The sequence below is a fragment of the Enoplosus armatus genome, chromosome 20, assembly GCF_043641665.1.
Source record: "Enoplosus armatus isolate fEnoArm2 chromosome 20, fEnoArm2.hap1, whole genome shotgun sequence".
Taxonomy (NCBI): Eukaryota; Metazoa; Chordata; class Actinopteri; order Centrarchiformes; family Enoplosidae; genus Enoplosus; species Enoplosus armatus.
Window position 1 is genome coordinate 3,793,175 of NC_092199.1, and position 26,385 is coordinate 3,819,559.

General features: G+C 40.2%; 2 protein-coding genes across 2 annotated transcripts in view; one reads left to right on the forward strand and one right to left on the reverse strand.

Annotated features, from left to right (window-relative positions):
• Window positions 1–26,385, reverse strand: part of LOC139302963 (ankyrin-3-like) — a 99,343-nt gene that overhangs the window by 62,549 nt on the left and 10,409 nt on the right. Inside the window, exons 2-6 of the mRNA XM_070926625.1 lie at window positions 11,325–11,426; window positions 9,823–9,921; window positions 7,241–7,339; window positions 4,910–5,008; window positions 736–921 (exon numbers count right to left, since the gene is read on the reverse strand). Of these exons, the coding sequence (XP_070782726.1) occupies window positions 736–921; window positions 4,910–5,008; window positions 7,241–7,339; window positions 9,823–9,921; window positions 11,325–11,426 (585 nt within the window). The remainder of the gene's footprint in view (window positions 1–735; window positions 922–4,909; window positions 5,009–7,240; window positions 7,340–9,822; window positions 9,922–11,324; window positions 11,427–26,385) is intronic.
• Window positions 20,412–22,139, forward strand: LOC139303111 (microfibril-associated glycoprotein 4-like; the record flags this gene model as incomplete). The annotated part of the gene is made up of 4 exons (XM_070926827.1): window positions 20,412–20,645; window positions 21,160–21,256; window positions 21,588–21,755; window positions 21,889–22,139. Coding segments are annotated over 4 exons (750 nt in total), but the record flags the coding sequence as incomplete, so codon positions are not given.

Sequence of the window (26,385 nt, forward strand, 5' to 3'; positions counted from 1 at the left end):
GAATGGGGTGGTTAGTGCACCACAACAACTACAACACCAACACCAACACCATGGTAGCACAAAGCTGTAGGATGGGTGTATGAGAAAATGAAAAATGTAGAGGTACACACAACTGGATGATGGACTGAGACTCTCTCTTATAGTCTGTTATTTGTTCTACGCTGAGACAGACTGTGTGGTAAATATATCTGCATTGTTGTTTTGAAATGACGACACTTTTATGGCCCTGATTGTCACACATGTAGAGACTTTTATCAAAAATATAAAAAGGAAACGCTTGTTGCATTTTAGTCCCACAGAAAACATGTTCAGGACTCTTAATAGGAACCAATAAAAAGACCCATCAAGTTCACAATAAAAATAACACAATGACAGGAAATATCAATCCAGCTTATTCCTGTGTGTAAAAAAATATATAGATTAAATGTTTTATTTTTTACCCGACAAACCTGCAGATGAAATTTCAGTTTTTTGGGGGGGCCACAGGGAATTTTTCAAGGAGGCAAGGCTGAGCGGCGGCACCATATCCAGCTCTTATAATACATCCATGGTAACACGCTGCTAACTCACAGACGGTTCAGTGAAAGAAATAACCACAAGTCATGCTCATAATTCACGGGTCTAGGAATAAGCTGGATAGTATCGTAAAAGGAACAGAAACCAACAAAATCACTTCCTCTATGACAGTAGGTCACGATGGGAATTGTAGTCCTGCCTATCGTACAGTGAGAGTACCTTGGACTCCACGTCAGCGTTGTGGTCGTTCTGGAGGAGGAGCGCGGCAGCCTTAGTGTCATCTTTCCGAGCGGCGATGTGCAGCGCCGGCAGGCGGACCTTCCCCTTGGTGTCGTTCTCCAGTAGGAGGGAAACCACCTGGTCGTGGCCCTGCTGCAGCGCCACCGCCAGAGGAGTGAAGCCATCCTGTGAACCAGCAGAGACAGTTAAGACCAGGAAGTGGTCGTGAGGCGGACTCTAGCAGACAACAGCTGAACCAATAAACAAGAAACTTAGCTCGCCTGTCCAAAATATCTTTGGTTCGGTAGAGATAAACATTTTGAGTAATTACGTTTTAAATATATTTTTTTTCTTTCTCATGGGCGAACAAACAACTGTCCATTTTTTTTTTTTTTACCTCTGTTGCCTTAATTTCAATACCTGTAGAGTCATTAAAGGCTTCTTTATTTTTTGTTTATGTTTATAGTTTTTGTATGGTTTTGGTGTTACCCTCTATACTTTTATTCTACAGATAAAGAACAAAATAGAACAGAATAAAAGAGTAGAATAGAATAGAAAAGAATAATGTAAAGTAGCAGGATGTTGCACATTAGTGTGTGTTTGTTCAGGTGAACTTCTGACTGCAGTGAGGACTAAAGATATTTCATGCTTTAAAGCATCAACCAGAGGAAAATCGAAAATCGAATCAAACTCCTCTGAAGTGGCTGACTGCTGTCGTCACTGCAGCCGTGGCCTCCCTGTGTTAAGTTGCATTATATAAATCAGACAGCTGCCTATTAAGCTGATGAGAGACACACAGGGTCAGCGGCGGTGTCGTGCCTCCAGAGTAATGTTAGTATTCCCGTCTCATCTGAAGTACTGCAGTGTGTCTTTTAAAGCCAAGCACGCTCACTTGAATGCTCACAGACAGAGACACGCACTCCTGTTCAGCCTGTTACCTAAAAGTGAGCTGTGCTTATTCAGACATGAAGCCGACATGTTTAAGACGTCCAAGACATGCTTCACAACCGTTTGGCGATTTAGACATTTCAGCTAAAGCTCCAAGTGCTTGAGTAGGAGTTCAGTGTGTCGCTCAAGGACAAATTGAAAGGAAATTTAGCTGCTAATGGGCACAAACCAGGAAGGAGACAAGAAGAAACTAACTGCTTACTGCGCACACACACACACACACACACACACACACACACACACACACACACACACACACATATCCATTCACACCGGCAACATAATAAATGAGAGACACAGCAGAGGCTACTAGCAGCAGTGTCTATGAGTCATCAAAGAAAAAGGAAGATTTCTCCCAAGTAAATCAACACAGAGATTGTGTATGTATGTATGTATGTGTGTGTGTGGGTGTCTGTGTGTGTGTACATGTGTGTTTGCACAGGACGCCGACTGTCTGGATAAAACCAACTCAGCATCACTACACCCACACATCAAAGCAGAACCTCCCCTCAGAGATCCTGCATAGCTCACACGCAAAACTGAGCAGGCGGGAGCGTGTACACAAACAAACAAACACACCCATGCTAGCGCGCGCGCACACACACACACACACACACACACACACACACACACACACACACACACACACATTCATAATCAGATCCACAAGCATCTCTGCAAGACACACACACGCCCACACCCACAGGCACACACACGTTCAAATGCATAAATTCAGCCTTTTTTTCTTCTGAAGTCATAAGCCATCCCAAAGCACTACCCTCCTGTTTCATCTGCTTTATTATGGATTCAGGAAAAAGACAAAGTCTGTTTAATGTCCTAAAAATAACTTGAGAGACTACATCAACAAGAGCAGCAAACAAAAAGGCTCTAAAAGAGGGTTTTTGATCTTTATCTTCAAGCTTTAAAACATGCAATGACACAGCATAATGTTGCCTCACTGAAACAAAATCAGTTAAAAACATTAAGTTAAATCACATAAATCAAAACTATAGAAAGCATGAAGCTAACGTGTTATTTTCACTAACATGTCATAACTTTAAAAACTGAAAATTCGTGACAAATAGATCTGAAAAAGAGGCCCTTAGACAGGCTTCAAATATGTATATATAGGTCAAATATATTGAGGTCAAATGTGGATATAACTGCAGAATATTTATAAACAGTTTGTACATTGACGGTTAAAAATGTATTGTAATTTACAGCTCAAAAATAAAATATATACAGCAACAAAAAAGATCAAATGCAGACAAAAGATTAAAAAAAACAAAGGATGTTCTGTTCTGCCTCACACTGTGCTGAAATGGTTAAATATGAATTATTAAACACCAGGAGTTGCTTCAAACATGGATATATATTTCCCCACATGAATAATTCAACCCGTCTCCGACTGGGGGAAGAGGAGAAAGAGGGAGAACGGCGAGATGTGGTGGGAGGAATGACGGAGTGGGAGAAGGAGGGAGGAGGAGAAATGAGGAGGAAGAAGAAGAAGAGCTGCCAGTTGTTTGTGAGCTGACACAGACAGAGATACTGATATACACATTGAGATGAAGCAGCTTCAATTGTAGATTCAGAAATGATATTCAGGCGCGTCATCACTGCCTACTAACAATATGGCGTAGAGCTCCAGCGTTATCTAAAAACTATTAAAAACACATCAATCTTTTAGCTGCATGTCTGTATAATGTATCAGATTTTAAGTATTGAAATGTATGTTTATTAAACATGGTCACTCGACATGTTCCTTCAGTTAACTACACCGTCCTGCTGCCGTAAATACACACTAGAGCACCAAATGTGTATTAATCCGCCGCTGAAAATAGACCCAAACAAAACTCCACTATTTCCTCCTGTTTGAGTAACATTTGCTAAAAACTACTGTGCTCAGCTGTTTTTAGAACAGTACTGAGATGACTTTAAAACTTAAAGTATATATTTCTGACCAGTTTTTAAAGATTTCTTCAGTAGGAATGAAAAGACTTGGCACTACAGGGTAGGGACATCAGAATGTACTGACAGACAGACATATTGTAAGTTCTGTCTTTCCTTATTTGTAGGCAATTAAAAATATATATAGAAAACACAACTGTTATTATTTTATTAACGTAATTATCCTTTATCAGATTACTAAGTGTGTTAGATAAGCCCATCACTGCAACTCACATTTTTTACTGAGATTTTTTGTTATTTGACACCCAAAAGTAATTTCAGAATTACTATACGGTCATTAATGATTGTTGCATTTAAAACTGTCAAGTACAAAGAGTTGTTAACTTATTCTTTGATTAAATAGTTCATAATTTGAATCAAAATTGATTGTATTTTATTTGTTTACTTGACTTGAAGTTTGGCTTCTGTATTGGAATTAGTGTTGCTATTGTATCGGTCCTGAAACTCAGGTATTTTATTATTATTATTAGTAGTTTATTAGTTAAACAATAAAAGCCCTGGCTGTTGGACACAATGGCTTTTGACACAATCAGCCCTGTGACTTTTTTTGTCACATGATCTCTTACCCAGTACAATGTGAAAATCTAACTGAATACAACAAAAAGTTGTAGTACTGAGCGACTGAGAGTAATCCTGGTGCACTTACATATTTACCGCTGTTTAATATGATAGCCACTGGCCTCATCAATGTGTTTACGACGGAGAGGTTTGGCCAAAACGAGGACGTGTTTGTCACACTTTAGAGGCAGTTGGCCGTCTGCTGGTACTACTGCAGATGATGGATCACACTGACACACTCACAGCTTAGCACTCGCTCACGCCACAGATGTCAGACTTCTGTAACGTCACCGGTTCCTCCCTCTGTAGACAGCCAAGGTCACTCTGAATGAATACATCATCACGCTGCTAACCCTCTACCTCCTTCACTCTAATCACTCTGTCTCTCCTCTTTCTTTACCATTTAATCGACAGATTCATCTATAAAACTATTACATCTGATTATTTCTTTACCCCTCACATCATAGTACACGATGACTTCATATGTTGTTCAACTTGTGTCTCCTAAATGAGATGCTGGTGGCAGGCACCTATTTACCATTTGCGACAAACAATCTGTTGGTCACAATGGTGCAGTGTAATTACAGGGAGGCTCAATGAGGGCTGGGATGAAGGGTAGCTATTACAAGCTGTTATGGGCTCATGAGCGCGTGTGTGCAAACAGGCGTTAAGTGTGCACTGTACATCATCTGTTAGGTACCTCAGTGGCGATGCTCTGACTGGAGCCGTTGTCCAGTAAGAACTGCACCACATCCATGTGGTTCTCCTGCGCCGCCATATACAGCGGAGTGAAGCCATTCTGGAAAAGAGAAGAAAACACTGAATTAGAGCTGAAATCACGATCATGTCTGTTTTTAAAGGCCTGTTAAACTCCTCCTCTCTGTTAATTTGGACATTAGAGGCAACTATTGAACCTTCTATGAACAAGAAGTAATGTATGTAAGTTCAGTGCATTCACTAAAAAGAACTAATTGGAGGCCTTATCGTGTAATTTTGACTTCCGAGATACGTAAGTCATAATAAGATATGGTCTCCAGTTTCTTATTTTCGAGGCTGTCTAATTTCCTGAGAATTTTCAAGTAGTAGTAGTAAAGTACTTTTTAAGAATGAACCAGAATATGATATAATAGTAGAGTTAATTTGTTGAGTTATGAGCTTGTCTGTAGGCACGTTTCAAATCGTGTGTACAGACTAAAAGACTATGTTAAACATCAGTTCTTTACTAGGACATTATTAGGAAAATATGCGACCTGTTCAGTAAAATAAAGTGTTACTAACAGCAAACAGCTTTGCTTCACAAGCGACTGCGTGTTGTCAGAAAATCATAACCAAATGGTTACAAATTGCTCAAAAATACGATGTTGTTGCATTAAAAAAAACTATAAATGTTATCAGGCTGACTTCAAAGTAGGGTTGGGCGATATGATCTATCTCATTGATTTCTGTGCTTGCATTAGGTCATTGCGGACAGTGCTGAAAATCAATAAGCGTTTATGGCACAATTAGATTTACAGGATGTTTGCATTGATAGCAATGATAAAGTACCTTGATTTGTCAGATATTTAATGAACTGGGTCCGCCAAAAACAGACATCCCAATCAGGTTCTTTTGGATCTATAAATGGTTTCTTAATTACATTTCAAAGAAAATTTGCTTTGTCATGATATGTCGCGATTATAAACAGCACCATGATTAAAGATTTGATCTGTCTCCTACTTCAGAGCAGGTACGTTCTTTTTCTGACCTCTACAGCCTCCACAACTATTCCAGCAGACGTATCATGGAGCACATACTGTCACCTCCGTACATACCTCACACCTGATAACAAGATAAAAGCTGCAGTTGACGAGGACTATGTGTGTGTGTATGAGTAAGGGCAAGAAAACTCCATCTCCATAGCAACACAAGGATCCAAAAATCACTTCAGCATGCAAAAAAGCTGCTGCTCCCCCTCCTCCTCCTCCTCCTCCTCCTCCTCCTCCTCTCTTCTTTGTATTTATTCTGGTGTCAATGCACCAACAGCTTCTCTCTTATAGTTCAGTCCCTCATGACACATTTCATTTAAACTTCACAGTCAAAATGCAGCTATGAACAAGGACGCAGTGGAGACAAAACTTTAAAAGATTAAAAAGATAAAACTGCAGATTAAAATACTTTTCCCACATCAACTAAATACAATCCAAAACTAGAATGAAGAATTAATAAGGTGGTAATTTGCGATCTTAAAGGAATAATTTAACATTTGGGGGAATAAACTTCTTCCGTTTCTTGCAGAGAGTTAGCTGTGAAGATCAAAACCCCTCTCCTGTCTGTTTGGCAAATATGAAGCTACACCAAGACAGTTAGCATTAAAACTGGAGGCAGAAGGTAAAAAAACATCCCCCTACCAGCACCTTTAAATTTGACATTTTGACATTTTCCTACTACTACTACTACTACTACTAATAATAATAATAATAATAATAAAGTTCAGCCATGCAGCCAGAAACACAGCAGATAAAGACGTACAGATACGTACAGAAAACAGGCACACATATCCCTACGCGTATGTGTCTATGATTACTACTGCGAGCTCTCATCTTAAATCTATCAGCTGTTAAAATAAAGTAAAAATTAAACCATAGACGATCACAAAAAACAAACTTAAGATTCAATAAGTTTCAGTACAGCCCCAAAGATTATAGCTCAGTCAATACCAACTTCATTTTCTTCCTCTCTACAGCTCCGACCAAGGCTTTGACATTGACATTATTATGGTTGCTGTGGTGACCAGAGCAGTGTGTGTGTGTGTGTGTGTGTGTGTGTGTGTGTGTGTGTGTGTGTGTGTGTGTGTGTATGCTGACGATTGAATGTGGGCCAGGAAGCACTGCAGAGCTGCTGACACAGCACACGCACACACACACACACGGATACTGTGTGTACAATAGTTGTATACGCATTCATCTGCATGAACGCACACACTCATGGATTTCCAACAAAGATGATTTCACCATTGGAGAGCTTTGTGTGTGTGTGTGTGTGTGTGTTTTACCTGAGACTGTGCATTGACGTTGGCACTGTGGGTGACGAGTTCCTTCACCACGTCTGTCTGGCCAGCAAGGGAGGCAATGTGGAGGGCTGTGTTTCCTTTCTGTTTTGAAAAGAAAAAAAAACATTTTAAACATTTTAAATTATTTTAAATGATACTGTGAGACGAAAGGGACGGGTCTATGCTGATGTTTTAAAAACAACAGGAAGTTGTTTGGTCCCGCTTATCAACACAGTCAAAAGTTGCATCAGCAGCAGCTCATGAGGCACACACTTCATGGAGGCAATTAAGGCACTTTAAAACCTTTAGCGTCTGAAAGCCACAATTTGCATAAAAAAAACATACTCCTTCTCACAGTCATAACTCACACACAGACATAATACAAATATGGGGGGTGAATCTTACACTTCCATCCATAAATCTGCTTAGAATTCAAAGAAAAAAGAAGCTCCTTACAACTCCAGAACTTGCCTGAGAATCATCACGTTTTTAAGTTTTCTTCAGTGTCAAAGTAATCCAGTGATAGATGTCTGTACATTAATGGGTACATTGCAAACAAGAAATGCTAATAGCTAATTCGGCATACTTTTAATGGTGCCAATTTACCAAAATGTAAAGAACTATAGGCCAAAAAATGAAAACTGAAGGTGTAGCCCGCAGCTAGCTAACTGATTCCATGGCAACATTATACTTCCTGTTTACATCCCCCAAAGCCCCCTCCAAAACCTAAAGATTGAAGCAAGACATATAATACACAGAGTTACAAAATAAGTATTTCGAACTACAATGGTATATAAAACAATTGTAAAACCACATTTATATGTAAAATAAATTATTTCAAACCTGCTACAATTACAATCATTTAATAAAACAAAAATCTGTCAGCATGTCTGTTTGTCATGTTCACTTTCTGTTACATAAAACTGAGACATTATTATCAACCTTCCTGACTGCAAGGTTATGGGAAGGTGCAGCAGAGGGGGGAATGATGAGAGGTCTATAGTGAAGGAAATAACATCAACTGTATAATGGTGACGAGGAAAGTGACAGAGAAGCCGGAGTGAGATAGAAAAGTGAAATCTGAGAAAAACAAGGATGTTGAAAAAGTGAGGTAGAGTTGGTATGAGAGTGAGCTGCATATACTGAACCTCTAATGGATGCACCTGTTGTATGCATGTCAGCTATAACAGCTAAGCAGCAGCTGTTGCCATGTTGTCATTCCTGCTGCCACTGGAACCTCCACATATACACCTCCTCTCATGCCTGAAACTGAACTGCTATACCTCCTTTTCCTCTCAAGCTTCACCATGTAGACATATGTAACTATATATATGTTACATACCGAATGTAAAAATTAATAAATGGTTGCCAGAACATAACTGGGGCTTCAACCTCTGCTTCCCTATCAGTTACAGTGTGTTCATATGCACTTAAAGCTCCATTAACTGATTTTTTGGCAACGGGAAACAAGCTGTAAACACAATACTGACACACCATCACCTTATAAAGTTGATACGGTGAACTTGTTTGCAAACAGTTGCCTATTTACAGATAATGCAAGACACAAAGCAACATTAGCATTCATTTGGAGTCATGTTTCTGGCCACCTCTCCTTTTAGCTCTGCTTTTGGTCTCCATGAGGGAAATATCTGGCTCTTTAGCTGCTAAATGACGTTAATAGCTTAACGTTTTGTAATGTTTGATGGTATATTGTGTTAATTGTGTCTAATTTATAATCTTCCCAATTTACGTCATTATCAAACAGCAGTTTGATCAAATCAAGTGTCAGGTCAAATATTTCAACCATAAGCTAACATTAGCTTTCTCACTTAGCTAGCTAGTTCAGTTAAACCTGAATTAGGCTAACTGTTAAACCTGTTTTTTAATTAGTTTAAATAGTTTGAAGGTACTGTGTTAATTTTGTGAAATGTAATTTAAAATCTTCCCAACTTACAATATTATCAAACAGCATTTTTCAACTATATTTCATATTACCTGCTTTACTCGGTCAGATATTAGCTAACGTTAGCTTTGTCAGTTAGCTAGCTAGTTCAGTTAGCTACACCTGGCAGTTATTGGGCATAAATATTTAGTAAAAACTAATCTGTATAAGAATTAGCTTGTGTGGTGCAACCCGTTTTAATTCAGTGATGAGTAAATGACCCCTTACATTATAACTAGGCTAAATTTGAATTTAGAAAGAGCTGCTACAGAAGAGGAACTAGCAGACGATGCATCCACAGCCATACAAAATGTAATTTATTTTCCTCTTGATGGATTAATTTACTGTGTGGAGTTACATCACCACTGTGAGAGTTTCACTGTCACATAATTTAAACACACCACCAAGTGAGAAACACCGTCATGCACGCGACAAGACCGACTACTTCCTTTCACTAAATCCGTTCACTCAACCTCTCTGCTAACACGCAGCCATACATCTACTTTAGTGCTGCTTAAGCAATGTGACTTTGGGAAGGAGCTGACAAAGCAAACTCCAGTGTGTGTGTGAATTCATGCTTACACTGTGAGCCTGTGTGAGTTATTGTGTATGTGTGTGTGTGTGACTCCTGGGTGGCACACACCTTGGTAGCTGCATCCACATTGGCACCATGCTTGATGAGCTCAGCCACCACTTCCACATGGCCCTCCTTTGAGGCCAGATGGAGAGCATTCAGGCCATTCTGGAGAGAGAGAGAGAGAGAGAACGAGCTTTTAAAATGAAGAGGAGGGGAAAGATTAAACCCTGTGTGTACATTGTACCTTTCCTTTAAATAGCTTTGTGGTCTTAATTGTGACAAAATATTCACCCTGTTCACCTCTCTGCACTGTAATTGAACGTTATCAGATCTTTAATGCAAACCTTTTGTGCATAACATTCAGTAATGACACTATTTATTAAAGTATTAGGCTAGCATTATTCTATATTTTTGTTATTGATGACAAATCCCATGAAAAGACCAAAACCAACAATGTATTAGTCCGTCTCTCTGACTTCCCTGACCTGTCTGTATCTCTCAGCCCAGAGCCCATTGACTCCTACTGAAGACAAACATCTTTAGAAGGTGTCATTAGTTTCATTTTTAAAGAAGTAAGTCATTTCCTGATGAAGTTGGGCACTGCAGTTTTTTCGCAAACTGAATTAGTGTGTTTGTTTGGATACACAGACTAACTTCAGACTAACTGTTCAATCATTTCATTGTCGGTTTTTGTCTTTTCATGGGATTTGTTGACATGAAGAAAAAAAAAACACAACGCTGATCAAATAAAGGAAAAAGGAAAAAGAGGCATGTTGCAGATAAACACTTTAAAAGAACAGAATCTGGATTTGTGGTGCTTTGAGCTAAATGCTAACATCAGCATGCTAACATGCTCACAATGACAATGCTAAGATGCTGATGTTACACAGGTATAATGTTTACCATGTTCACTATCTTAGTTTAGCCTGTTAGCATGCTAACATTTGCTAATTAGCACGTGTGCAGGTATTTGATCATAAAGCATTGGACAAATTAAACTTCTGACCTGACGGTGGTGCTAGAAGGACTGTTAAAGGATCACCAAAGTTTTTACAATTCATCCTGAGGGGGACATGAATGTACAAAATTTAATGGAAATCCATCTAATAGATGTTGAGATATTTCAGTCTGGACCGAAGTGGTGGACCAACTGACACTGCCATCCGCAGAGTCACACCGCTAGCATGGCTAAACACTAATCATCTTTTTTATCCTTTGATTGGTAATTGTCTTGTGTCCTGCAATTTTAAAGTCAATTTTAAAGAGCCTGCAGCATCAACGAGGGCAATAGTGTGACATGGAAGCTGTGTATTTAGTCATATTTTGGGGAAACGATGACTGAGCATGTGGACAGTGGAGAAGTGGATTTTTGTTGCAGAACAGTTTCAGAGGTTTTGATCGATTTAGGGTGTAATATCACTTGAAGATCTCCGGAGACTTTACTGGCAGCTTCCTGATTCGTGATAGTAAAAGCCAAATGAATCATTGTTGTAAGCCGAATTACGAAAGTAGTGGTGTCAAAGTGGAACTCTTGTTTTCTGAGGATTGTGCAGTGTCAGCAAGCTTACCTGATTGCAAATATTGATGTCGACTCCATTCTTCAGGTAGTCCAAAGCTTTCTCCAAGTTCCCGGCTCGAGCTGATCGCAGATAACAGGCATTTACATCCGTCTGCAGGACGACAGAGAGAGAAGAACGGGTTGGTTTGTCATCTTGATTTCACTGCAGCTCACAGAGCTGACGAGAAAGGTGACTGAAGGTACACGAAAACCAGGGAAAATACAAACTGCTGGTGTGTAAAATTAATGAATATGACCAAACAATTACAAATGCAATTATAAAAAAGACGGATTATTTTGCTGTGTCTATGTGCAAAGAAAAGGGTTGAATTATTTAAAAACAGCAATTACATATTTTTAATAACTAGCTTATTTTAGGATGTTTATTAATTTGGATATGAAAGTGTTGAGGCATTAGCCAAAAGCTATATTATGTGTCATAGCATCCCCGCGGATCCCTGCAATGAGAGATAAGTTGAATAAATCCTTCAAGGCTTGTACATTATTAGCAGAAAAAAAAATAGGGTGCATTTTACGAGGCAACCCCTTGGAGAGCTCACAGAAGCTGAATGAGAGCCAGAATGAGAAAACATTTGAAGGTTTGAGGGTGAAAGAAAGTGAGAAAACATCGTTTTCAACACGCCTGCTGGGTTAAACAGCACAAAGCCAAGCCAAGAATAGCCAGCCTGCCAAATCCAAGCCTACAGCCGAAGGATTTACTACATCCGTTTGATAAGAAGGTTTGCTCGGTGCCAACATGTGTTTTTTTTTTTTTTTTTACATAATGTAGATTAAATCTTTGCATTAAGCTACGAGTCAAAATGCATCAGAAGAGTGTGCTAAGTGAGTAGGGGTTTGGTTTCAGAGGTTGGGTGGGACACAACAACAAAGTAAAAATGAATAGGAAGGTAATGGATATACACATACTGCATATACATATATATATAGTATGAGTAACAAATCCTTAATCCTGTACTGTTAATGCATTAACCCAACTTAAAGCCATGTTTAGTTGCCTTGACAGAGAGGATAGATATGTTGAATCTGCATCTTTACACCAAAGAGATTCGTGTTTTGCTGTCATATTTTTGATTGACGTTCTATTCCAGTCTTTTCTGGAGAAAATTAACTTTGAATAAAAATACAGATTAAATTCTATATATATTTTTTTTTTCATGCGGAGGACATGCACTCGACTGACTCCTGACAACTACTGGGGGCCGTCGGCATCCAAAGTTACTGTTTATGAACACTGTAGTGCCTATTTCCAAAAGGCAGTGTAATTAGGTCAAACAAACACAGACAATCCTCACACCTACTGCATGCACCAGCCTCCACGACTAACAGGGGAGCAGCAGCAGAGGCAGAGCAATCTGCAGCTCAACTGAAGACATGTGCCCATTATCAAGGGAACTAAACATGCTGTGTGTGCACATGTGCGTGAGGATTTCAGGGTGCGGCTGAGAGTAGAAGTGGGTGAATGCAGGAGACAGAGCATACATCAGTGGCGGAGTGGGATGTTGATGCAGAGTGACTGAGGGTGTGGAGGGGAGGCAAAAGGTTGTTTAATATGGGAAAGTCTCACAGGCAGGGAGGCAGGCAGTCAGTGTGTGTCTCCGATTTCATGATTGCAGTGCAGCGCTACAGTCGGCCACACCCATGTATTCGAGCGGATCCTCACACAGCACACAGGACGAGCACTCTCCAATTACCCTTTGCTCGTGTGCCCATTAACCTACAATACTCTCTAGAAAACCTACGCACACAAAAAAGGCTTTACAGAGTTAGTGACAGGCTGATGGTGTAACATCACAAAGCCACCTTCACACACAAACTGTGTATTTGATGCAGGATACTGAACATCACATTCACCAAACTACAATCACATCCAACCATCACTGACATTGGTAATGTTTGAACGGGCTACAAGTCGATGATAATATCTACCATGAGGTTATTATTAATAATCCACCTGATAGTGACACAGTTTGATTCATTCACTAAACTCTGTCCTCTTACTGTCCTGTTTCCATAATCCAGATGGGAGAAGCTCTGAGGTGATCAAAATGCTCTGTGCTGGTATCATTTTGCCCTGGATTTTGCTTCTCAGGCAATATACAAGCTGTTGCTGTATGCAGCTTGTAAGGAAGGCTGAAAACAACACGACTCAGGGCAACAAAAAATAAATATGTGGGTTAAAGAAATAATTCAGCTGTTTTTATTTACAGACTCTCAGCTCTTTGTAGTCAAAAACATCTTTCATTGAATTTGAGGATTCATTGTTGACATTCAAAATGGTAATTCATTGTTAAATATTTTTTATATAACCTTGTAACCTTTAGTATACTTAAATTATTCTAGAAGTCCAACACAATCTGTGCTACAGAAAGTCTCGTCATGCCCACTGCACCATGATCTTTGTTGTTGCAGACAGATTGTTGGCTAAAGCTGATCGCTGAGCTCATTTCCCACTTAGTGAATGGATCTTATCGGAGTTCATCATCTCGCGTACACAAACACAGGGAGTGTTTCTGGTGTCAGCATCCACTCTGTGAGGCAGAGACTGGGGGGCTTACCGGACCACGACATCAGACACACACACACAGAAGTCGACTGACCGCTGCTGCGAGTAAACCTCTCCACTACAGTTAATTATCACTATTATTAATGCAGTGCAGCCTTTGAATCTTGTTTCGTCATTAATGCAGTATCACTACATCCTTATTTCTTGTCTGACCTTGTTGAACTTCAAAACACATTTAACTGCAAACACAAATGTGCAACTGAACATCACCAAACAACACAGAAACCACCTCGCCGGACACTGACGTGTTGTCACAACATGTATTAAATACTGTAGATTAAGTCAAAGAAAGAATGAAAGATTATGTTTCCCCTTTCATAGTTTACATTAAAACATTTATGTGATTTTCATAAATCTACTGTTGAAAACAATGTAAACACAAAGCTCATGGAAGTCCCAGCTTTTCACTGCTCGTGTGCATCAGCCCTCCAGTGAACAAGGCTGAAAACAGCTGGCCCAAGGTTGAAGCTAATGGCTGATCTCTGCTGTAGAAGCACCGTAACATCCTGCAGATGAAGGGCTAAGCTACTATTAACTCCTGTATCACATGACCCTGTGCAGCACAATGCATGTTATCACATCGCAGGAAAGAATCCACTGCAGCAAATAACGTTTCCTGTTTACTTTAAAAGCATACAGTGTAATGTTTACCATGTAAAGACAAACAGAAACAAAAGTGATTGGATATTTTTTGAATGAAAGGTGCAGCTCACATAAGTGCTGCATGTTTATGTAAATCCAGCCCTCAATGTAACACGAGCCACACAAGTGGTGGAAAAAGGAAAACTATTATTACGTTTCTTATTAAAAATAAAACGTTTCCCGAGGAAGGTTTCTGCCACTGTTTTATGAAAGCAGTGCGCCTTGAGAGCCAGTGTGTTGTGGAGGTTTTTAAACCCTGGGAAGGGTTGTAAGGCACAATGCCAAGCCTTTTAAGTCAAACGTGGCACCAGGCTCAGCTGCTCATAACTCAGAGCATTATCACAACTCTATTTCAAAGCATCACGCTCTTAGAAAGCACGCTGGCCAAAGAGCACTGAAGTCCAGTGTCCAGAGTATTTCCCAGTTTTGTAAACTTGACACCAAAAGCTGCACTAGTCCACTTGTCACGGCCGTTATTTATTTTATATATTACATGACAGACAGTCAGACTGAAGATCGAACTGACAGTATCTTTATGTCACTTTTTTATCTTTGTTATTTGAACTGTTCATGAATAATTCAAAGACTTGGAGACTTTTCCTCCTGAAACATAGTTTCTGGCGGCTTCTACGATACAAATATACAGCTTGACTTTCTAAAACAAGTTCCAAAGGCATAAAACACTGACATACAGCTAGAGAACTGTAGATGCAAACTTATACAACTACATCCGGAGATAAAACAGGGACCTGCAGTCTGTCTGGCAGATAATCGCTTTACAACAGTAGCACCATATTTACAAGCCTGCGTGAGCGACTCAACTCTTGTTCGGTTCCTCTGCTGAAAAGAAAAATGTACTATTTACTGTATTATCTCAAAGAAAAGAAAAGATTAAGATGTGAGCAGATAAAGAAAGAAAGCAGCTTTCATGCTTCCTTATTGCATGACTGTAGTGTTGAGTAACTGACAGTACATGCATGTACAAGTGCACACAGGATCGTCACTGATAAGATCCCGTGGAAGCCATTTGACTGCAGAATGAGAATCAATAAAATGTGTTCTTGCCTGCAATTCCTGCCATAAACTTCCACTGTATTCATTATCATGCCTCTCAGGTTGCTCCACCTCTAGTACTGTGCCACACTGGTGGTGTGAGCCAGGAATGCAGTCGCCACCAAGTTGTTTATCACACTATTCCTGTTTCCACATTAGAGCTGAAACAATTACACCATTCTTCGATTAGAGGATAGACAGAAAAGTAATCAGCAGCTCTAAATGATGATTGATAAATCCTTTATTTCAAGTAAAAATGCCAAACATTCACTGGTTCCAGCTTCTCACTCATGAGGATTTGCTGCTTTTCTTTGTCTCATGGGATGGTGTAGCAAACTGAATACTTTGACTTTTAGACTGTTAGAAGGACAAAACAAGAAGACGTTAATTTGGGTTTTTCACAATTTTTGTGACATTTTTTAGACCCGACAATTAAGGGATTAATAAAGATAATCTGAGGATTAATTGATAATGAAAATAACTGTCCTTGTCCAGATTATGGCTTCATACAAAGCGCTCAAAAAACAAAATCCAACTTCACACAATATTTCCAAGGGATTTTCGTGGCAGCAGACTGACTCGAATAAATGAACTGAGCGGATGTTTTGTAAGTTTCATTTTGTAACCAATTAATTCATTTTTAATTTAAATCTCTGCAAAACAAATAACATAATCTGTTTGATTGTGTATTCGTGGAAAAAGATCATTTCAAAAACATGGTCAAATCTGCATGACGTTTGGTGGACATGCAGGACTTTGGCCCACTAACATTTAAACTGACGTGTTGCTGACAAAATGAACACAGATACTAAAAAGACTAATTTCTAGATGAGTTTAATGATGTCTTGGGGTTGTAACAGCAGAGTGGAGACTCATTCAGCTCTGAAGTGTCATTCCAGTGTGACTTTATTTATCCACGAGAGATATGCAAAGAATGCTACAGTCGCTCTTTTTCCAGAACAAGCTGCTTCACACTCATACAGTTACACACATTCCAACATGGGAGCTGCTCCCTGCAACCAACGACAACGCTGAGGGACGAGAGAGTGTGCCAGTCAGACTTTTCACAAGATCGCTTTTCTGTTTACAAGTTATGTTTAACAGAAACACCTATTAACACCTATATAAACACTGATTCTTTACAGCCAAAGCATTTTCTTACACTACAGTACATTAGATGTACGTCTTCCTGCTTAAATGTCACAAAATACCAGCTAATATGTGAGTTGATACCTCCTTAACTACAAATAAACTGCAGCTTGGGTCCTGCGGTAAGCCAATCATGAGCTAGCATATACTGCATACTGTATATCACATATCATCAGGTTATGGGGGCTCATGAAGGGCTTTCTTTCTACCTCACTAAGTGGATTTGAGTTAATGAGAAAATGAACTAATTAAAAAACGGTCAATCCCTCTCCCCTTCCTCTAATTTTTATTTTCCAGTTCTCGATTTTTGCTCTTTTTCCCCACAAACACAAATACATACAGAGCATGCGCCACTGTCCAAGGTCAGGTGCTTCCACTCACATCCCTCTGCAACATGTAACTGTATCCACAGAACGCTGTATGTTCAGGCTCATACGTATATAACCAGCAGGAATTTATAAATGTACAATCACAGTGAAGCAGTTAGGAATGCAAACACACACACACACACACACACACACACACATCCACGCAGACTGCAGCAGAGTGGTGCAGCAGAGTTGCCACTGCGACCTGTCCCACCAACGACCCCCCCTCCCTCCAGCCGATAACGTCCCACCTCGTCCGACAATGTCCCATCTCTGGACCGGTAACCGCCAAGATCACTAAATCCTACTGGCTATAAATTCCCCAAATCTTGTTAGCATTAATGCAAAGTAGCAGGAGAGAGGAGGCTCAGTCTGTTTACAGTCAGCGAGCTCCAGGACTTTACAGAAAAGTACAGACAGGAAAGACTTACTTCTGTCAAATAGTCTGCTGCCTCCTCCACTGCCATGTTCCTCAGCCTGCAGCTGAAAGTGTGAAACCTGAGCACTCAATTACTGTAGCAGCTAGCCCTATAGCCTGGAAGCTAGGGAGAGAGGGATGGGGGTGAGAGAGGAGAGGGGAGGGGGAGGGACAGTCTGTGTGAGAGGGAGAGAGAGAGAGAGAGAGAGAGAGAGAGAGAGGGTGAAAGAGTGTGAATGAGATTGAGAGGGGGGGGGGGGGGGGGGGGGCATTATGTCACAGCTAAAAATACCTGGCTTGCAGTGAGAAAGTCCAGAGCATGGAGGTGGAGGGGTGAGGGAGGGGGGAATGACGGGTGAGACAGAAGAGTTCCGGCGTTAATCTCAAACCAACTCTCTCTGGAGCAACATGGGATCAGAGGACAATGCACTGCTCTGAGTATATGTGTGTGTGTGTGTGTGTGTGTGTGTGTGTGTGTGTGTGTGTGCAACCCACTGCCACTTGTTAATGGCAGAATTCAAAAATGAAAGTACTTTTACTCCATTGCATTTATCTGACAGCTGTATAACCAGTGCTTCCAAACCTTTTTGGCTTGTGTATGAGTCGTCAGCCGTTCCACCAAAGGGACATTTCCCCTCCAAACTTCTCACTTGGTTTCATTTTAGTCACCGTTTGAGGCTCAAAGAGGTCAAATTATCCGTTATTTCATAAAACAAGCAAAGATAAGGGAAAAGCCCAAAAAATGAATGCAGATTTGTGTATCAGAACTTTGTTTTTTCTTCTTTCCTCTCCCATTAAACATCTCAGGACCTTTCAGATGTATCTTGTGACCCTTTGGAGGGGCCCGGCACCTAGGTTGGGGACCAGCGGACTGAACTACCTGGCTGTATATAAAGTAGTTAAAACTAACTCCACCTCAACCAGCTACTACAGTAAAAGGCTGCTTACACACTGATGCATCAGTATTAAATCAGTAATGTTTCTGATGAATGAGTACTTTAACTTTTGATACTTTAAGTACGTTCTGCTAACTTGTACTTTTACTTATGCACAAGTTTGAATGAAGGACTTTTACTTCTACCGGGGCGTCCTCAAATCAATGTTTTTAAATGAACAATGGATAAAATGTTTATGTGTACGCTGAACAGGTGTTGCTCATAGTGACAAACCCACACTTGCAGCACTTGCAGTACTGGGACTTTCCACGAACGAAGGTTATTTTAAAATGACAAAATAACAAACAAAAACGAGGACTGTTTGGAAATACTACTATAATGTTTCCTGTATATTTGATGTACTAACAGTGACTGTTGAGAGAGAGATAAAGAGAGAGAGAGGCAGAAAAAACAGGGAGAGAATCAACATTATGTTACTTATTGCAAGAGGGAAAACACAGGAAGAATACTGAGTGTTGCAACAGGCAGAGACGCACTAATATAAAAGGATCTGCTTATGTCTTGGTGTGAACATTTTTCCTATCGGTAAGTTCATCAACTCTTATTTGAATGAACTTTATAGAGACTGTTAAATGCTAAAAAGTCTTCTCTTTCTCTTCAGGATCTCCACACGGCCTCGACTTCACTCAAGCTGATAAGAGAATGATGGTATGTGACGTAACAACATGTGTGTGTTTGTGTGTGTCGGTAGGAGAAACCACTCTAACTTTCAGTGCCAATGATGTGCTTTACAGACCGACTCAAAAGTTGTATTATTACGCATTTTACATGTATTTTTCAGCAAATTGTTCATTATTGGGATAATAACGCTAATAAGAACTAAAACAATACTTTTGGTTAACTGACTGATCAATAATGACAAAATTAAATTGGCAACAATTCTGTATTTCGTTGTCTGGATTGAGCTTCTCAAAAGTGATGATTTGCTGCTTTTCTTCACTATACATGATTCAAAATTGAATACCTTTTGTTTTTGGATGTTTGGTCAGACAAAACAGTTCATTTGAAGACCTTGGCCTCTGTGTGTTTGGCATTTTAAAATATTTTATAGATGAAACGATAGTGGCTCACTATGCTGCAGTGACAACGTGTTTTCCATCCTTGTGATAGTTGCTTTGTACGTGCTGGACTTCTCCTTCTTTAGCTTGTTAGTGGGCGTTAACTTCAGCTTGTGACTGTCAGCTTATTCACAGACAAGTTATCAATGTTTTCCTGTCTCACCAGTTTCTTAAAAGAGCCCTCCACAGGTTAGTTATTAGCCTCAAAAGGAGCTGCTTGGCTAGCGATGCCCTCCTCTTCCAACTCCCCCAGTTTGTAGCTAATCCCAGGGAACATCAGTTGAGAACCTTTCTCAGGCTTGGAAGACTTTATTCTGTTTTCGAGGACTTTAAAGTGTAAAATCTGCAGAATTCCCCATTTAAAACCACTCTCAGACTTGGATGGATTTTATAATGACATCATCAAATTGCATCTCTGCCACTTTCCTCTTTGAGATGAGAAAGGACAAAGTGGCAAAGTAATCCTGTCAACAGTCAACGACAGGACATGACCACTCATTACCAGAAAGTTAAAAATAGGAAAAGGACATTAGCCAAGTATGAACACTGGACTATCAAATACGGCGCTACCAGAGTCGGACTGTAACAGATTAAAGGGTCAATGCCGGCAACAACCACTCGTTCTGTAAAAGTCTACTTGAGCTCAACACTGAATCACCACCTAATCACTTAATGGCTGTCAAATACACACTCACCGCTGCTTTTAGCAACACATATAACACTCATGCATTCCTGAAAACAACCTCTCAGCAAGAACATTCAAACGAATGCTATTTAAAGTGGACTAACACAGGCTTAGCTGTCTTGATATGAAAAGGTATTAAGCTAAAGGTGACAGTGAAATAATGCATTTGTCTTTATAAACCTTATTTTTGACAGAATTATCTTGTTTTTCTCTGCAACAGCTCAGAGTTGTGCTAGCAGTGCTGCTGCCAGTAGCAGCTTATCAGTCCGCTCTGCCTACAGACTGTAGTGATGTCTACAGAGCCGGCTCAGGCCTGGACGGGGTGTACACCATCTACCCAGCAGGCCCCACCTCTCCTGTGCAGGTCTACTGTGACATGAGCATGGACAACATCAACGATTCTGCAGAAAAGTGGACGGTGAGGATAGGAGAATAAACCAAGTGCACCACTCTTTTATCCAAACCTCATCCACATAAAGCCTGATTTTGATCTAGACAAAACAGCTACCTAACCTCAGCAACAACAAGGAGATTTCTTTCTTTCCATTTGTTTCTCCCCAACAGATCCTGACTCAAATTTTCGGACTTTACTCAGATATTTTAAGTATCTACTCCACCAAATGTGTATTCTGAATGTAAGCAGTATTTAGCTCTTTAAAAAATGTCAACGTCCGAGACTCTATTTGAAGAATACATGCGTTTTTAATTAAATATCACCACCTTGTAAAGTTGATTTGGCGAAAGTATTAGCAAACAGTTGCTTACTTTAACAATCAGTGGGCACAGAGCAACAATAGCATTTATTTGGAGTCGTGTTTGTTTTGATTTGATCCATTGTTAAAAAATGAATTAGTAAAGCTTTACTTTGCCTTTCCTTGACAGTTCCCTTGTTTTGTCTCGCCCTGTTTGTTGAACTTCTATCTGAAATCAAGGTCATTCAGAGGAGACAAGACGGCACCGTGAACTTCTACATGAAGTGGGATCACTACAAAACTGGATTTGGCAGCGCTGCTGGAGAGTACTGGCTGGGTACGACAGAAATTCTTAGTTTACTGACCAGAGGAAAGAAATCCAACTTTGTAAGATAAATTTTCAATTCTTTAAGATGTCCATTTATGCATCTCAGCTCAGCAGTTCTTTGAATTACAGGAACTCTGTCTGATTGAGGTATTAGGGACCTTGTAAATGTAATACTGCACGTTTACAGACGTGGTTTACATACAGATCTAAAATACTTCACTATTTGTCGTCATCATGGGCAGTCCAGCAGACATTAGTTTACAGAATCTCCTACTTTGGTTTACACCACTTCTGTTCTGTTCTGTTTCTGATCACAGTTGCCTCACTGTTTATCTTTCAGGCCTGGAGACGATGCACCTGCTGACCCAGGCCAAGAACTACGAGCTGAGGGTGGACATGGAAGACTTTGAGGGCCAGAGGGTCTTTGCCGATTATTCTTCCTTCTCTGTTGGTCCAGAGACGGACGGATACAAGCTAAACCTGGGAAGTTTCACCAAGGGAGCGGCAGGTGGGACATTTTTCCCATTCAGCAAATTATGACCATATTTTAACACGTCTAAACACATCTAAAATCTTAAAATGTCCTTGATATGAGTAAAACTTCATTGTAGACATTGTCAATATTTATTTTTTTCCATTAGGAGATTCTTTAGGAATTCACAACGGACAGAAATTCACCACCACTGACAAAGATCAAGATACTCATGGCTCAAACTGTGCCAGGCTGGCCTATGGAGGATTCTGGTATCAAGCGTGCTTTGGGGCTAACCCCAACGGGATCTACACCTGGGGATCTTCACCCCGTATAGCTGGTGTACACTGGACGTCTTTCAAAGGGCTTGAATACTCCCTAAAAACCATGATAATGAAGATCAGACCAGTTGCTGCATAAAAATGGAACTGGACCCGCGCATTCACCCGTGCTCAGCCTCGTTTTAACTGATGCAGGAAATTACTGAGCCTTTTATAAAAATCAATCTATATATTTTGACCTGTTTTTAAAGCTTTAAGTCTTAAGAGTGAATGAGCTTGGTCATGAGTGTCACAGACAAGGTAGGGAAGTGCTAAAGTATAGAGAGACAGACTAACATATTGTTGGTTTTGGTGTTTTCATTGTATTTAAGTATAATTTGAGGAACACCAGCCTTCACCTTTCGGTAAAATCAAGGACTGTCAGAAATAAAACAGGCGGATGCATTTCGACAAAATACATAAAGTCAGCTCTACAAGAAAGGAGTAAACCAGATCCAGTTCGCAAAATGATTGTTTTAACGTAAAGAAGGTAAATTCTCCAAAACTAGAAACAAGAAAATTGAGGTTGTGGTCTTCAATCTCATCAACATACAAAACCAGAATGTTCTGCTACAATACAGAAGTGGATACAGATTATTTGTGGATGAAGTGTCAGGTTGAGTACTTCACCTACAAAGCACTCCATGTTAAGTGTTCCCTCATTCCTCTGCTGCTAAAACCTCTTCCACAGTTTCACTCAGCAAATCAGCTGATCCCCAAGTCCAAAGATAGAGGATTCACAGGATGATTGTTCTCTTTAAAATGTTGCATGTCATGTTTTTTTAATTAAAAAATAAATGCATCTGACAACACTCTGTTTCTATGCGTCTATGTGTGTGTGTGTGACCTCATCATATACCCCTTTTTTGAAGTTGTTTTTTTTTTACTTTTAACCCCAGTAGTGGCTTTTCTTTGGTCCCAAATCGAGTGTCACATTTGACAATGTAATCTAAAATATGTTACTATCCTTGATTTTTCCAAAGATGACATTAAAGAAAGGTGGCTGCAACTCACATTTATTCTCATCTATGGATTCTTTTTTTCAATTAATCATTTAGTCTATAAAATGTCTCTTCACGTTGCTCTTTACAATGATATACAACAGAGAAAAGCAGCAAATCATCACAGTTGAGAAGCTAAAACGGGCAAATGTTCTGCATTTTAGTGGAATAAATGGATAAAATGATATCATCGATTATGAAGACTGTTTCCGATCGTTTTTTTCTTGATCGACTAATCAATTACTTGTTTATCTGCAAAAGGGAGGCAGAGGAATGTGTCTGTTTTGTCACTGCAGGTAGGAATGAGGCCGGCAGAGTTAACATGAGATACAGACGCTCATATCACTCCCCCACACACAGACACACACACCAGTTTAATGATCCGTCTTTGGTGTTTTATGACATCTGCGAGGGGAGGGAGACAGGATACCGGAGAGAGGGGTTGCCATGGCAACTGAGGCTCCTAAATTTGCAGCACTGCACTGGGTTCATTGGATGTTGTGGGATGGATAAAACCATCTGGTGTTAAAACTGTAATCACTGACATTTTGGATTAACCTGTACAGTACTGATGTGACGGGACTGGCACCAGTGCCACATCTGGGCCTTCTGGATACAGATGTTACACGTCAATGAGGGTCCTCTTTCAATTAGTATGGCAGCGCTAGTATTGAAACACATTAGAAGTATTGAAGAATATCAACAAAAGTATTCAACTCTGTGTTCTATAGTTTTCATTTGTTTTTCCATCACGAGACACGAGAGCACACGGGGAACATGAGATCATCGGGAAAAGTTGTTTTTGTTGCTTAAATTGTATGAATCACAAACGTAATGTTAAATATCTCAAGGCAGTAACCTCACTGTTAGCTCAGAGTACTTAATTAGCTATTAGTATTAGGATTTCAATAAAGATGGAAGACGGCTTGGCACTGAATCTGCTTGAAATGTTAAAAAACAGCTCTATTGTGGAATAATAAAAAGTCTTAAGTCTACTGCCAATAATGCCAAATTTTATTTGGGATATTAAACTCTTCTGTAACTAAATGCACTAAACTCTAATCTCTGTGTGTGATGGACACAACTAAAACAGATTGGTTTCAGCGTTGACAAGTGTAAAGTAGTTTTTCACACCATTAGAGTATGCACAATCACACAGACACCTTGCTGACATCCACACACACACACACACACACACACACACACACACACACACACACACACACACACACACACACACACACACACACACACACACACACACACACACACACACACACACACTTGCCTGGTCACCGATCATTAGTTTTCAGGTCCTCTATCAGTCCCTGGTGGTCTCTCAGTAGTACTGCATCAACCGCAGCAGGAGAGAAAAACATCTGTATAGTGTGATGACTGCCCTTAAATGTAAACAATAACAACTGTCTATATACCAGTCTGTTGTAAAGAAAAGTGATAAGAGTACACAAAACTCATTTAATATGGAATCAATACTGTTATCAATATTATATCAAGACTTGGTTACATAAGAACGAGTGCATTCGCTCTCAGGAAAAGGCCCATATCATTTGTTATTGTACATATTATGAAATCAGCAGAGAATGGGCAGATAAAGTGTGTGTGTGTGTGTGTGTGTGTGTGTGTGTGTGTGTGTTGCCCTGCCTCTGACTGGCTGTTGAGTACTGCAATCTGATTGGCCGCTTGGCTACTGCAGTCTCAGTACTCTCACAGCACTTGAGAGGAGGATGAAAACACAGAGTACAAACTCTTCAACTCGTCTCTTCAGGCCTTATTTTCACATTTCATAACAGTTGGATGTGAGAGGCTCCAAATCTGTGATCTTTAATATAAATATTTCCAGCTCTGAATCACAGTTTGGCCATATTTTTAGTCTCTATTTCAGATGTTCAAACTCCAGACAGACATCAGACACATGCACTGTGCGTCAGGAAGCCCTCCCTTCAGGTATTTCTCATTGTCAGCTGCAGGGTCTGTCCCTCGTTAGGTCTGCTTGCAACTGGCTTGCAGATCTCTCCTGATTGGATGGCAGCAGATGACGTTGCTCTGCTGCTGCTGGATTACACTGTGCTGATATCTATATGTGTGTGTGTGTGTGTGTGTGTGTGTGTGTGTGTGTGTGTGTGTGTGTGTGTGTGTGTGTGTGTGTGTGTGTGTGTGTGTGTGTGTGTGGTAGACACACTGGCCAGCCCAGAGGGGAAACAGGGAATCAGACAGAAATACCGAAAGACAGACATCGATCCTGTCGGCTCAGACGGTCGCGCACTCTCAACTGCATGTTATCAGATCTGGGTGTCAAAAAAGCCGAATGTTTAACTGTCCTACTGCAAAGGATGAACACAACGAGGTCCCGAAAGGAAGGAAAACAAGTAAGACAGAAGGACCACTGCTTGGTTAATCTCTCCTGACAGACACAGAGCGCTGGTCATGAATAAATTAACATCTGCCCGAGACCAAAAGCACACACAGCACACAGCGTGGCGAGCGCGTGGCGCATGTGAGCAACCAAACTGCCCTTTCATGCATACACAAAGACCTGTCTTCACGACGTTTGCGACAGCTACTTTGCTCTCAGTGCTACTAGTATGCTGATGTTCAGGAGGTCTGATGTTTACCATGTTTATCATCTTAATTTAGCGTGTTAGCATGCTACCATTTGTGAGAAATTAGTTTTGGTTTTTGCATAAACCAAAGTACTCGACACATTTTGACCTAATGGTGGCGCTAGATGAAAAGTCAGCAGGATTCATCGCATAGTTGATGAGGAAATCTACAGAAAACAGAAGTAGAAGAAGAAGTAAAGTATGAGCAGTCGCCTTTAGCTTTACAGCTCATGGAGTACAAAGGCAATTAAGGAATTGCTCAGAAAATCAATAGAGCACTTCAGTTGTATGTACCACATCAGCATGGCTATTTCCTCTCTCTGCTGACTCTCAGGCCTCTTGACCACAACCAGCGACACACACTGGGCTGTGGTTATCATTTTAACATCCTACATTCTGTATTTATCCTTCTTTTCTCAGCTGTGGAGAACTCGCACACAGAGAGCCGGCGTGAAACCAGAACTTCCAAGTCCTGTTCCAGAAGCGGGGAAACCTCATTCAAAATCCCATTGACATTTATAACAAAGCTAATAAGCTCATCTCAGCAGTATGTTGCATTGTTCAGACGGTAATTTAAAAACAACAAAAAATCTTGTTTTTTATCTAATAATTTCTGTTTTTCACAGCCTTTAACGAACACCATTTCCCAAAGCTTTCCCGGCTTGTTCATACATATCTGTAATAACAGCAGGACAGAGAGGAGCCGTAAATGTTTTTAGACATC